At 39.5% G+C, this 15,234-nt stretch overlaps 1 protein-coding gene and 1 long non-coding RNA gene across 3 annotated transcripts in view; one reads left to right on the top strand and one right to left on the bottom strand.

Moving 5' to 3' along the window:
• Positions 1-15,234, bottom strand: part of uxs1 (UDP-glucuronate decarboxylase 1) — a 115,084-nt gene that overhangs the window by 13,486 nt on the left and 86,364 nt on the right. Inside the window, exons 12-14 of one of the 2 annotated variants that reach the window (XM_068033805.1) lie at positions 11,331-11,391; positions 5,899-5,956; positions 1,897-2,000 (exon numbers count right to left, since the gene is read on the bottom strand). In XM_068033805.1, the coding sequence (XP_067889906.1) occupies positions 1,897-2,000; positions 5,899-5,956; positions 11,331-11,391 (223 nt within the window). Of the gene's footprint in view, positions 1-1,896; positions 2,001-5,898; positions 5,957-8,991; positions 9,152-10,937; positions 10,979-11,330; positions 11,392-15,234 lie in introns of those variants that run through there. The other variant, XM_068033806.1, reaches the window with a different exon arrangement.
• On the top strand, positions 3,103-14,293 carry LOC137371351 (uncharacterized). Its single transcript, XR_010975208.1, has 3 exons — positions 3,103-3,225; positions 13,353-13,492; positions 13,612-14,293. It is a non-coding gene; the product is annotated as an uncharacterized lncRNA (long non-coding RNA).

The raw sequence follows: 15,234 nt of genomic DNA, 5'->3' as shown, positions 1-15,234 counted from the left end.
CTATTGCCTGGAAGTTGGCAGGGCCCACAGTCTTTGCAGTATCCAGTGCCTTCAGCCCTTTCTTGATATCACGTGGAATGAATTGAATCGAATTGGCTTATGATAGGCATCTGAGAGACTGGGGACCTTAGCAGGAGGCAGAGATGGATCATCCACTTGGCACTTCTGGCTGAAGATGGTTGCGAATGCTTCAAGCCTCGTCTTCTGCACTGATGTGCTGGACTCCTCCATCGTTGGGGATGGGAATATTTATGGAGCCTCCTCCTTCTGTTAGTTGCTTAATTGTCCACCACCATTCACGACTGGCTGTGGCAGGACTGCAGAGATTTGATCTGATCCATTGGCTGTGGGATCGTTTAGCTCTGTCCATTGCACGCTGCTTCCACTGTTTGGCATGTCTTGTGTTGCAGCTTCACTGGGTTGACACCTCATTTTTAAGGATGCCTGGTGCTGCTCCTGGCATGCCTTCCTGCACACTTCATTGAACCAGGGCTGATCCCCCAGCTTGATGGTAATGGTAGAGCAAGGGATGTGACGGTCCTCGAGGTTAGATTGTGCTTGAATACAATTCTGTTGGTGCTGATGGCCCACTGCTGCTAGATGTGTTTTGAATTTATCCCATTTAGCACAGTGATAGTATCTCACAAAACGATGAAGAGTATGCTCAGAGTGAAGGTGGGACTTTATCTTCACAAGGACTGTGCGGTGCTCATTCCAACCTATACTGTTATTAACAGATGCATCTGCGACAGGTAGATTGGTGAGCGCAAGGTCTAGTAGGTTTTTCCCTCTTGTTGGTTCTCTCACCACCTGTTGTATGCCCAATCTGGCAGATATGACCTTCAGGACTCGACCAGCTCAGTCAGTAGTGGTGCTACTGAGCCACTCTTGGTAATGGATTTTGAAGACCCCACCCAGAGTACATTCTGTGCCCTTGCCACCCTCAGCGCTTCCTCCAAGTAGCATCAACATGGAGTAGTACTGATTCATAAGCTGAGGGAGGGCAGTAGGTGGTAATCAGGAGGAAGTTTCCTTGTTCCTGTTTGACCTGATGCCATGAGACATCATGGACTCCTGGGGCAATTCCTTGCCAACTGTATACCACTGTGCCATTGCCTCTGCTGGGTCTGTCCTGCCAGTGGGACAGGACATACCTAGGGATGGTGATGGTAGTGTCCGGGACATTGGCTGTAAAGGTATGATTCTGTGAGTACGCCTATGTCAGGCTGTTGCTTGACTAGTCTGTGGGACATCTCTTCCAATTTTGGCACAAGCTCCCAGATGTTAGTCAGGAGGACTACCTTAGCCAACTTGCCCCTCATACCTACATAGTTTGCTTTGTTTAGATTTAAGACCCAAGACCCTAATTTCAGACTTAACTAAATCATTTTCAAACATAATATAAAATTCCAGCATATTATGGTCACTCTTCCCTAGAGGCCCCTTTTCTACAGGTTAATAAATTACCCCTTTCTCATTGCATAATACTAGATCTAAAATAGCCTGTTCCCTAGTTAGTTTTCTAGATCAGTATTTCAAGGAACTATCTTGTATACATTCCATGAACTCGTCCTCTACACTTTACTGCAAAATTGCTTTATTCAGTCTATATGAAGATCAAAGTCCCCATTATTATTGTATTACCCTTGGTACATGGACCTTGAATTTCCTGACTTATAGTCTGCCCAACACTAGACTATTTAATGCATTTCTGGAAAAAGGCTGGAGGTGCTGTAGCTAATCCAGTCTAACAATTCAAATCTAGTAAGATATGTTTTGGAGCACTTTGCTCAGCCAATAAAATCAAAATACTTGACAAAGAAAACATCTACTTTGATGTTATGTAATTTGGCATTCTATCCCATTGTAAATGTTGAGGATATAGTATGTCCTTACCACAGGCTCCCATCTCAACAATAGCTTGGCTTTCCTGATATCTGGATTTCTTCGTTGGGGATCATCTTGTGCTTCTGGCAGAGACAGGATTTCACTTTTGCTCCCTGTTGGACAGAAGAAGAAAATAATCTTTAAAACTAAAACAGAGCATCAAAGGATACGATAGATTTTGGATTAATAGAGTAGACTAGTTAAATAACCAATGGGCAAGAAATAAGGGAGAAAATGTGTGTCATTTATGGAGATGATTCCTTTTTAAACTTCATGCTCAAATGTTCTAAAACATTTTACAACTTTCTGCTGTTTTTTATTCCAAATGGTTTCATTATCCAATACCTAAACTCCCCTCTCCAAATGCTTGACATAGCTTTTACTGAACTTGCCATTATGTACACAGCCTAAAGTACCAACGTAATTGTCCACAAGCAACATAAGTCAAAGTCCATAATGATTCCTCTGAAATTTGTATTTGTATAGAAATTGCAGTAAAACTTACCGTTCGTTGAGAGAGAAAACCCTACATAAAAAAATTCTGGTGAAGAGATCAATCATACACTAAATTAGAGCTTTTCTCCCACCTTACACTCCATCATTGGCACCTGTGCCTTTAGCTGTCTAAGTCCCATACTCTTTCTCAATCTTTCCACTTCTTTAAGACACTCCTTAAAACCAGGATTTTGATTACTCCTCTTAATATCCTCCTTTGGCTTGGCATTTATTTTTGTCTATTATACCTGTGGGATTTTTTTAAAAAAAAAGTAGAGGTTATATACATGCAAGTTATTGGTGCGTCTTTGTAGGAGTGCAAAGCAATACCAAAGGAGAGAGTCAATTGAAACTTGATACAGCTAAAAGTTGAATTCTGTCCCCTACAAGTCAAATTGCATGGCATTCCTTTGTTTTGTAATAATTATCTTATAATGTGGCTTCTCATACAAGTCATGTCAACTGTACCTTGTGTAAGACTCCCAAGATTGGAGCATGTTACATTTTTCCCAGTTGTCAAGGAAGTGTAGTTTTTTCTGTTTAAAACAATGCGCCTTTAAGACTCTGTTTAAAAAGTGTGCCTTTAAAAACTAAGAGGCACAGTGTGCCAGCTGCACCTGTTTCCGAGGCCACAGCAGGAGAGGGAAGGTCACATGGTGTACTATAACTTTTAACTGTGTAAAAACCGGCTAAAACCAGTTTGAACTGGAGAAAAGCGAAGCGTGCTGTATACGGAAAAGAAGCTGTCCACATCTCAGCAGAGAAAATCTACATTGAGCTCAGACTGTGTTCGCCTAAGGAGGGGAAAAAACCCTGAAAAAAGAACAATTTGCATTATTGGAGGTAGTAAAATTCTGTTTAACTTTGACATTTTAAGAAGTTTGTTACAGAAGTAACTCTCTCTATTGCCTATTTGTGTCTGCTGGAATTCTCAGTAAAGCTTTTACCAAAAGACTGCCGATTTTAAAATCCAAGTAAACCTATTGCTGTACTTCTCTTTGAAAGAGCTGTGTGACACTGCAGCTGAAATACTTTGAATATCTATCTATTAAAAACTGTTTCGTCGAATTTGCCTGGAGACTTCAAGTGGCATCTGGTTACTGTACTATGGGATACCTCATCACCAGGACTTACAACCCAGCTCCTTATTTTATCCCTAAGAAATACGGTTTATAAAACTGGTTAACTATTAGTTTTTGAATCTACGTGTGAGAGCATGAGGGTTAGGTTAAATAAGAAGTTATAAGACCTTTAGACAAATTTATCTTAATAGTGTTAAGATTTAGTTTATTAATCAATAGTTAATTTGTTATTGTTTAAAGATACTTGGTTTGGTGTATTTATTCTGGGGGTTAATAAAATGTTTAATTTGGCTGATTTCCGGTTAGGTGGGAAAATTTTAATAATATGCTACGACCTGTGGAGTATTGGGACTGAATTGACAGTGCATTGCTCCACCTCGGTCGTAATAGTACATTTAGATTCCCACTAGCATTCTCAATCATGCTCCAATGCAATTTCCACCTAAAGGTATCCAGAACCAGTGGGATAATAGAAGATATATGCAGGCCTTTTAGTAACACAGGCATTACAGGAGTATCGTCACCCACAGATAAACAGCCCTCCATCATTTCCAGGCCAGAGTGCTAATATCCTTGATTTGAAGAACCAGTGGTACCAATTTACAAAAATGTTGATCTATGTTTCTGCAGTAGGGGAATTGTGTGGCTGCGTATGGTGGGTGGGTGAAGAAGAATGAGCTTTGCTTCTAAAGTAGAACTGCATTGTATTTTATTTGAATCAGCAGAGGGGCGTTATTGCTTAGGTAGCACCAGTGATGGGATTCCAATTGTGATTTGATAATCAAGTCACTGCTACATTACATTTTGTACTGGTATTGATAGTCCAACAACAGCTTGCATTTATATACCATCTTTAACGCAGTAAAACATTCCAATGTGCTTAACAGGAGTGTTACCAGGCAAAATTTGACACTGCCACATAATAAGGAATGTGACCAAAAGCTTGGTCTAAGAGGTAGGTTTTAACTAGCATTGTAAAAGGAGGACAGAGAGGCTTCTGTCTTCCCAATATTTAATTAGATATTTCTGCTCATTCAATACTGAATGTCAGACAGGAATAACAATGGAGTAGAGAGGGGTTGTGGTGAGGTAGCATCAGCATGTATGTGGAATCTGACATGTTTTTGGACAATGTAGTTAAGGAGCAGATGTAAATGAGGAACTGGAGGCAGCCAAGGGTAGATCTTGGAGGGACTCTAGAGATAATGGTGAGGGAGTGGAAAGAGAAGCCATTGCAGGAGAACCTCTGGTAATGACTGGAAAAATAAGAATGGAAGCAAGTGAATTAATGGGCGTTTGATGGGAATATGTAATGACATAAATGTACATCATGCATGCGTATACATGAAGTAAGCAAATTCATTTCTGCAGTATTGATAACAGCTTAGTCAAATCATCAGTCATTTGCCAAACGATTTACAAAGATTTCTATTGACCAGAGGACCCAATGGTACAAATTTTAACGGCTCTGGGATCTGGATTTTAATTCAACCTAACTTAATGGGACAACTGCTCTCTGTTGTTGCAGAGTCCTAAACAAGGGTGAAATCTCGGCAGTTACTAGTTGTGTCAAAATGCTCACACTTTGGAGTGGGTGGGAGTAGAAAAGCTCACAGATGTTAAAGATTATTTTCCTCTGAGGTCAAGTTTAAAGCTATATTGGAGAAAGAAGAGGATGTCTACAGCACAGGAGGAAGCCATTCACTTCATTATGTTTATGCCAGTGCTTAGCTACAGCAGTCCAAAATTAATCTTGCTGCTTTAGTCTCTCCTCAGATTCTTGCATCTTATTCTGCTTCAAATATTAATTCAAATGTTCTCTCAAAGATGCAGTGGTCGCTACCTGAACCATTCCTTTGGCAAAACCCTTTCATAATTTTAAGAACCTTTATTAAATATCCTTGAAACTGGGAGCATCCAATATGGAGACTGGTAGCTCAATGTAGAAAAATATGCAAGCATAAAATGCAAATAAGGAAAGAAAAAAGATGGAACAGTAAGGTGGGAACATTAAAATATCTAGATATGACAATAATGGAAGATAACTAAATGGCAGAACCACAAAGTGAACATTTTACTTTGGTTTTCAAAGCAGAACAGGATGATGTAATTCGTGAAGTGGAGGAAATTACAGGCATCAATACAAACAGAAAAATTGCAACGGATAAACTAATGAGATTGAAGCCACACAAATTTCAAACCCAAAAGAAATAGTTGAGAAAATGTTGTCGCCATAAGTTGGAATTTTCAAATGCTCACTATATTTGAGGATAGAACTAGATGATTCAAGGCAGAAAATATCTTTTCAGGATTCAAAAGGAGGAAGCAGGCCTGATGGGCCAAATGGCCTACACCTGTTCCTAAAGAAGTACTTCATTCCCCAGGACTGAGATCCTTTCCCTTTCCAGTTTACCAAAGTAAAAGGAAATCTTACCAACAAGGCTCCGAATTAATTTGGCAAATTCTAGAATAGTGTGTTCTTCTGGGTTTCCCTGTGAAAAGTAAATGCAGTTGGTTGGTATTAAACAGAATGGATACATTTTTAAAAAGTGCAGACACTACTGGTGATTTAGATTTGTTACAATATCAAAATTTGACACAAGTGGGATGTTTTAATTACTTTTTCAGTATACTTTTAAAAATGTTTAAACAAACATTTAAAATTATTATAGGATACAGAATCACAGAAAGGCTACAGGGAGGCCATTCGGCACATCATGTCTGCACCAGCTCTCTGCAAGAGCAACTTTCCCACTCCACCAACTTATCTGAGTAGCCCTCAAATTTTCTCCCTTCAGGTAATTATCCAATTCCCTTTTCAAAGCCATGATTGAATCTACCTCCACCACACTCTCAGGCAGTGTATTTGTGATCCTAACCACTCGCGGCATTAAAAAGTTTTTCCTCTTGTTGCCGTTGCTTCTTTTGCCATTCACCTTAAATCGGTGTTCTCGGATTCTTGATTCTTCTGCCAATGGGAAGAGTTTCTCCCTAACTACTCTGTCCAGACCCATCATGATTGTGAACACCTCTATCAAATCTTCCTGGGGAACAGCCCCAGCTTCTCCAATCTATCCACGTAACTGAAGTTCCTCATTACTGGAACAATTCTCAGGAATTTTTTTCTGCACCCTCTCCAAGTCTTCTCATCGTTCCTAAAGCGTGGTGCCCAGAACTGGACACAATACTCCAGTTGAGGCCGAACCAGTGTTGTATACAGGTTTATCATCACTTCCTTTTGTACTCTATGCCCTTATTAATGAAGCCCATAAATATGAATTCATCTCGACTGTTGTACTTTGAAGCACTGGTCACAGAATTATATGCACATCTCCATGTGTTGCTGCTCTCGGTAAGTCATAGGACACGCAGTTTCTATGAATGGCAACATTACACCATGTAAAACACAAAATATAAGTATGCAAATAAAAAGTATATTGGGAAGACCAAAATGTACAATGAACTCAGGAAGATCAAAACCATCATTTTTGCCCAATACCATAATCATTCCTTGCTACAGACTCCATTGCCCTCCAGTTAGTTGCTTGAACTGAACGAGGCTGTGTACAACCTGTGTTACATTTGACTCAACAGTGGAGCTTCAAATCCAACTTCATATTTAAACACATGACGACTTATTTTCACCGTAACAATTGCCAATTTTTAATCTTTACTCTCGCCAAAATCCTCATTTTAAAATTTCTGAATATAAGCATCACTTCAGTCACAAATTTGTTTCATGCATTGTTATCTGTATTATATTAATTGCACCAATTACCTTTTTGTACTGGGGTCACTTAAATGAGTGAGTAGACTTATAAGAAGGGTAGAACAACTTAGATTTATACAACACCTTTAAATGTAAATACAAAAAGTCCAAAGGCACTTCGCAGTGACATAAGCAGATAGAAATTGATGTTGAGGCAAACAAGGCGATCAAAAGTTGGTCAAGGAGGTGAATTTTTAAGGAAGATCTTAAAGGTGTACATTGAGGTGCAGCGGTGTAAGGATTTAGTGAAGGGAATTTCAGACCCCAAGACCTAGTTGACTGATGGCACAACCACCAATGGTGGGGAGAAGAGAATGACGATGCACAAGAGGCCAGAGTCAGAGGAGTGTGTTCTTTGGAAGGGGAGGGGAGAGTTTGGGAGCTTGTAGGAGGTTAGCACTACCTTTCGAAAGTAGAGGAACCAATGCTGAAATATCCAAATTGGGGAAGGAAACAATTGGATAATTTTGTTTCATAGTCAGAGTTATACAGCACAGAAACAGGCCCTTCGGCCCATCATGTCCATGCCGGCCATCAAGCACCTAGCTATTCTAATCCCATTTTCCAGCACTTGGCCTGTAGCCTTGTATGCTATGATGTTTCAAGTGCTCATCTAAATACTTCTTAAATGTTGAGGGTTCCTGCCTCTACCACCCCTTCAGGCAGTGTGTTCCAGACTCCAACCACCCTCTGGGTGAAAATGTTTTTCCTCAAATCCACTCTAAACCTCCTGCCCCTTACCTTAAAACTATGCCCCCTGGTTATTGACACCTCCGCTAAGGGAAAAAGTTTCTTCCTATTTACCCTATCTATGCCCCTCAATTTTATATACTTCAATCAGGTTCCCCCCTCAGCCTTCTCTGCTCTAAGGAAAACAACCCTAGCCTATCCAGTCTCTCTTCATAGCTGAAATGCTCCAGCCCAGGCAACATCCTGGTGAATCTCGGTTGCACCTCTCAGTGCAATCACATCCTTCCTATAGTGTGGTGACCAGAACTGTACAGTTATCCAGCTGTGGCCTAACTAGCATTTTATACAGCTCCATCATAACCTCCCTGCTGTTCATATATTCTATGCCTCGGCTAATAACGGAAAGTAACCCATTGCCTTCCTAACCACCTTATCTACCTGTGCCACTGCCTTTTGTGATCTATGGACAAATATACCAAGGTCCCTCTGACCCTCTGTACTTCCTAGGGTACTACTATCTATTGTATATTCCCATGCTTTTTAATCCTCCCAAAATGCTTCACCTCACACTTCTCAGGATTAAATTCCATTTGCCACTGCTCTGCCCATCTATATCGTCCTGTAATCTAAGGCTTTCCTCCTCACTATTTATGACTCCACCAATTTTCGTGTCATCTGCGAACTTACTGATCATACCTCCTATATTCATGTCTAAATCATTAATGAACACTAGAACAGCAAAGGTCCCAGCACTGATCCCTGCAGTACACCACTGATCAAGGCCTCCAATCATAAAAACAACTCTCGACCATCAACCTCTGCCTCCTGCCACTAAGCTAATTTTGGATCCAATTTGCCAAATTGCCCTGGATCCCATGGGCTCGTACCTTCTTGATCAATCTCCCATGCGATACCTTATCAAAAGCCTTACTGAAGTCCATGTAGACTACATCAATTGCTTTACCCTCATCTACACACCTTTTCACCTCCTCAAAAAATTCAATCAAATTTGTTAGACATGATCTCCCCCTAACAAAGCCATGCTGACTATCCTTGATTAATCCCTGCCTTGCCAAGTGGAGATTAATCCTGTCCCTCGGAATTTTTTCCAATAGTTTCCCAACCACTGATGTTAGATTCACTGGCCTGTAATTTCCTGGTTAATCCCTGCAACCCTTCTTGAATAATGGTACCACATTCGCTGTCCTCCAGTCCTCTGGCACCTCTCCTGTGGACAGAGAGGATTTGAAAATTTGTGTCAGAGCCCCTGCTCTCTCCTCCCTTGCCTCACATAACAGTCTGGGATACATCTCATCTGGGCCAGGGGGATTTATCCACTTTTAAGCCCGCTAAAACCGCTAATACCTCCTCCCTTTCAATGCTAATTTGTTCCCCCTCCCTGATCTCTACACCTATATCATCCTTCTCCAGTGAACACAGATGAAAAGTAATCATTTAAAACCTCACTTAAGTCCTCCAGTTCCACACGCAGATTGCCACTTTGGTCCTTAATGGGTCCTGCTCTTTCCCTGGTTATCCTCTTGCTCTCAATATACTTATTAAATGCCTTGGGATTTTCCTTTATCTTGCCTGCTGGCTTTTTTTCATGCCCCTTCTTCACTCTCCTAATTACTTTTTTTTGTTTTAAGTACCCCCCTACACTTTCTATACTCCTCTAGGGCCTCCACTGTTTTCAGCCCTCTGAATCTGCCATAAACCTTTTTTTCCTTATCCAATCCTCTATATCCCTTGACATCCAGGGTTCCCTGGACTTGTTGGTCCTACCCTTCACCTTTATGGGAACATGTTGGCCCTGAACTCTATTTCCTTTTTGAATGACTCCCACTGGTCTGATGTCGACTTTCCTACAAGTAGCTGCTCCCAGTCCGCTTTGGCCAGATCCTGTTTCGAATCATTTCTTTTATAAATAGCAGACAGAAGCTGTTCAGCTTATCGAATCTATACTAGCTTTCTGAAAAAGCTCTCCACTTAGTCCTATTCCATTGCACTTGCCAGTTCTTTTTTCAAAGTTACCCTTAAGCTGCATCTGAATTCTGCATCCACAATAATTTTTGATCAGGCATTCCAAGTCTTAATAACCTTTTGTGTGGAAGAAAAATCCCCAGCCCTTCTCCATTCTTGATCTCATTTATACTGATTCACTGGCCAGTGAAAAGGTTTTCCTGTTTACCTTACCAAAACTCTTGATAATTTCAAATACTTGCATCAGATTTCCTCAACACCTTCTTGGTTCTAAGGAAAGTGATCTTCTAATTGCTTTCGACTTTCCTCCTAAGAAAAGCCTCTCATCCTTTGTTGAATCTTGCATATCCTCTCCATGGTCTAGTCATTCTTCCAAAAGTAGCGTATCCAAAACTGACCTCATACGAACTGCAGCCCAATCAATTTTTTTTAAAACAAGTTCTGATTTTGTATTTCATATCCTTACTTAGTAAACCTAGGATCACATATGCATTTATAAATTGCTTTATCAATTTGTTCTCACTTTTAAAGATCTGTGCATTTGAACTCTTGGGCTTCTCTGCTCTTCTACTCCTTTGAAAGCTTTACTACTTATTGCACATTTCGATCAACTGTTTCTCCCAAAATGTATGAGGTTACTTTTTCTGCATTAAAATTTTCCCAACTTCAATCTACCCAATCTAATAAACCTGTCCATATCCTCCTGTTATGTCCTCAAAGAACTCAAATCAGTCAGCCACAGCTAACCCTTCATCGATCATTAAATCATCCTGTATTTTGGCCTCCAGAAGCTTATCCACCAACAATGTTGGATTGACTGGTTCATATTAACCCATTTTATCTTTTTTTGAACAGGTGTTTCATTGGCAACCCTCCAGTACTTGATCAGTACTCCATATCCAAGGATTGTGCAGGACTGGTTACAGCCTCTACTATTTCCTTCTGACATACCTCAGCATTCTAAGATGCATGTCATCAGGGCAAGGTGTCTTTCTAGCATTTTTATTTCCCTTAACTATAGTTATCCTCACCTCCTCCTTTTGTATCCTTTCATTCCCACTACCGCAAACTTCTGTGAAAATCAAGACAAGTATTCATTGAGTATCTCTGCCAAGATTTCATTCTCTGGAAAAGATTTCTTTTTCATTTCTAACTGGTACTACCTGGGTGTCCATATGGTGGCAGTCACACAATGCAAGATCCTACTCCACTGTAATCAATTGATTGTGTAACATTATGCTTACAGCGTCACCTTCAGGTGCAATGATACTAAAAGGAGACCATTCATTGTTTTTAAATTATAAATTACAAAACTCCTTATCAAGCAACTATTCAGATTTACATTTATGACAATGCCAAACGTACATCTGATTTTAAGTGTACAGTTTGAGCAGGAATTGCTAAAACACAGGAAGTTTACATACCACATTCACAGGACTGCTGACATTACTGTTCATCAAAACCACTAATCCATTCACAAGGTCGCTACAAGGAAAGTTAAAATATTAAAAATGAACATGCATTACATTTTCATATTTGGTCTGTGTTAACGATCTGAAAATCTGCAGTGTTACCTTTCAGTACAAAAACACATTTAAATTGAACATAAAAGCATTATAAAATTAAAAAACCTTCCATTTATATAGCACCTTTCATGACCACTGGATGTTCAAAAGCACTTTACAGCCAATGAAGTAGATTGAGATGTAGTCACTATTGTAATGCAGGAAACTATGTAAACTTGTGATCACACTAGTAAGAGGCTAACCAAGAAATTCAACAAATTCCATAACTACTCAATTCAGTGTAAACATCATCTGGCTTATTAACTGTAAGTGTGTAGCGACAATATAACCCTCTGTGACAAAAGTAATTGAAACTTCAAAAGAAGGAATAAAATACTTTTATAGTATAGTTGAGCCATTGCTTTCATCAGTTTAATCTTTTCCAGGAATTTCTAGGTTTAATTAAAATGGTAAATTCAGGTGAAATTTTAAATATTGCAAAAACAATCCCATACTTATTCACTTTGTCTCTTACTGATTAATATATATTATATAACCTTACTTTTAGCAATATACGTCCTATTAATTGCCAGTTACTTCCTGTAACACTTCCCAATCACTACCAGTTACACTTCTATTAGTATAAAACAGTAAATCTTCTGGCTCACCATGAGCAATGCCACGGGAGGCCTGTTAATTATATATCTATTATAGATTTAACATGACAGAAGGGTCACAACATTCTATTTCAAAATACATTGAATAAGCTGATCCTATTAAAAAAGTTTAACATTTACTTGCAATACCTCTCAAACATGCAGGTGGCATTAGGATAGGGGTCCTCAATGTTAACCTTTGCTATTGTAAGTATATCACTTCATCGCAGGATTAAACCTGCAGCAATCAGTGCCTATTCAGTAAATGAGGAATTCTTGCCTGTACAGGTACGCCCTTAAAAAAACAATTGGGGGTTTATCATCCACCCACTCCAAGAGGAACTTTTACAACACCCAACTTCCTGCTGAGGGACTTATTCAACTCTTCCCAATTGAGCTAGGTAGGTTCCTCCAACCCCACTGAAGTACTTTCCAAATATCCAACTGAGCTACTCCTCCTACTCACCAGCAGCTGCCGAGGAACTTGTCCAAACCTCGCCAATGAGACATTTTTTCCACTCTACAAGGTACTTTTCCAAACTCAGTCTTCCAAATTAACTTCCCAACATGGAGATACTTTCTATTCCCAGTGCCCTCCTCCAACCTTCCCCTCTCAGCACCCACAACACTATCCTCATATTACTGTCATTACCTGTGCCCTCCCTCTCCCCTCCCTACACTACTCTCTCCCCTTTCTCCTCTCCCTTTTTCCTACAGTTCTCCCTCTTAGGCACCTTATAACTCTTGTTCCCAACCCATTCCACACCTCTGCTACAAAACAATATCTGCAACATCACAGCATGGTTATTTTTTCCTCTCCCAGATATTTTTTAAAATGTAGAATATACATTTTCTTCATAAAAATTTTTGAAATTTGTCCTCTTATTCAAGTTATTTGAAGCAGAGCTACTAAGCAGAAAGTACTAGAAGCCAAAGAATAAATTCCATCAGTTGGCTGAATGGTATGATGTATCCTGGAAAATTACATACACAATACATGCGCCAAATGCACAATATTAACTTTGCTCAGTCACAGCATGGGTTAAAAAAAAATCAAGTCCAAGCCTAGGCTTTTATGGAGAGGATGAGGCCTTCAAGTAAAAATTTGAGATAAATGTCATGATATTGTGATGTATGCAATTGTTTGAATTTTCCACATTGCTCATGTTCTTATTTTGGACATTAGAAATTTTAGTTACTGAGAAAAAAATATGTGCATGAAAAAATTGTTTCGAAAACATTCAAGTAATTGAATGATCTGATTCTGGTAGCCATTTTCTTGCAGAATAGCTTTGATGTGCCCTTTTTCGGCGTCAAGCTTGCACAGAGCAAATGGCCCGGGCCCTATTTACGAGATTACCGAGAATGCCAATCTTATAGTGCGTGGATCTGTAGGAATCCCAATGCGTATATTGACCAGTGAAGGTAGGCTTGCAGTAGACAGTAGTAGAGAACCCTGTGGTTAAATTGCACAAACAATGATGAATTTACATTGGCCAAACCCATGATAAATATGGTGTTCTGATCCTGTATTTTGTTTTCAGGAAGAATGCGGTGTGCCTTTCAGGCTGGAAAGGGAGCAGTACTGCTTTAAGGCAACAAGCTCCAGAAACTGAGTCAAAGAATGCATTCTCGTTGCCCCTCGATACAGCCATTCGGAGACTATGATTCAAAGTGTGCATTCTGGTTGCCCAGGATACAGCCACTCGGACTGAGCATCGAGAGATACATAGTTGCTGATTAACATTTGAAACGAAGTGAAAAGCTGGCTTTTAAGAGACAGTTAACAGACACAGATAGACAGCTGGACCAGCAGGAACGGAACAGAGATCTCTGATAATTGAAACTGAAGGAAGGGAAGTTAGACTGGGACAATATTTTATCCCTCAAAAACTCTAAAGCCAAATTGATTCATTAAAAAGTGTTTGCAAGTTGTTAATTGCTGAAATTTATCTCTGGAGAAGGAAAGCATCACTTACTGCTGAATTAGACTACGGACTGTTCTAACGTTGAGGAACCTTTTCTTTTTCCCCCTCAGACGGCTTTGAGGACTTCAAGCAACTTGGACCATTCCACATTGGAAGATTTCACTTTGGCAGGAGCGTAAATATGCAAGGACTCTAATTTTTCTATTTTAAATGTTGTTTATATCTTAGTAGTGTTTAAGAATTTAGTTTTTTTTTAAATTAAACAGTTAATTCGTTGATTTAAAGACACCTGGTTTGTTTAGCCTCATTTGGGGGGAGTGGGGGGGGGAGGTGGTGGGGGGCAGTTAATAGGTGGTACTATTTGGCTGAGACTTTCTTTAATTTGGAAAGTTTAAAATGATATGTTAGGTGATCTGTGGTGGGACAGGATTGAATTAACAGTGTGTCTCTCCCACCACAATCAGAATCGTATATTTTGCTTGGGGTCTTTGACTTGAGTGGTGGGTCATAACAATGGGTGCAGAGATCTATAATGAAAACAAGTTGACGAAGAGTGTGACAAAAATGTAACACGTTGTAATGTTGCACAAGCAGACTACCTATATGTAAGCTTTTGATGCATCCACTGTAGATAGTTTTGGGGAAGTTAGAATTAGCTTCACTTTATTCTTTAATTTGATACTAACATTAGTTAAAAGAGTCAGTTAATATTTTATATTTTACACTAAAGTATTAAAAGTGATCAGTCACAATTAATCTTAAAATCTTGATTGTGTTATGTGTTTTATATACATTAAATTGTGTATGTCTTAATCATGTAGATTTAATAATGAAAATTTTTAAAGAATAATTTTCTGTAACTCACTAATACAAATATGTCAGCACAAAGGCATTGTGAACTGATAACATTCAACAGCTTCAGGCTAACAAAGAACAAGTCTTTGTACAAATTATATACCGTCAGCACAAGGAGATAAAAACTAAAATGAATACAGCTTTTCATAGTTTTTATTTTTAAAAATTACTGGCAGGCATCCTATCACTTAAGTCCCTACTACTCGAGTAGGCTGGTAATTAACATCACAAGGTCTGAGCCAACCATCAGGCCAAACACAAGGTGGCCAGATGGCCAGATAGCGTTAAAAGTCAGGGTCTATGATGCCTCGTTGTGGAGATTCCCAAAAAGATCCACAAAAAGAGAACTCCAGCATGTAGTGAAGAGAGGACAAAAGAACTGAA

This window comes from Heterodontus francisci, chromosome 6, assembly GCF_036365525.1.
Source record: "Heterodontus francisci isolate sHetFra1 chromosome 6, sHetFra1.hap1, whole genome shotgun sequence".
Lineage (NCBI taxonomy): Eukaryota > Metazoa > Chordata > Chondrichthyes > Heterodontiformes > Heterodontidae > Heterodontus > Heterodontus francisci.
This window is presented reverse-complemented; position numbering and strand designations above follow the sequence as displayed.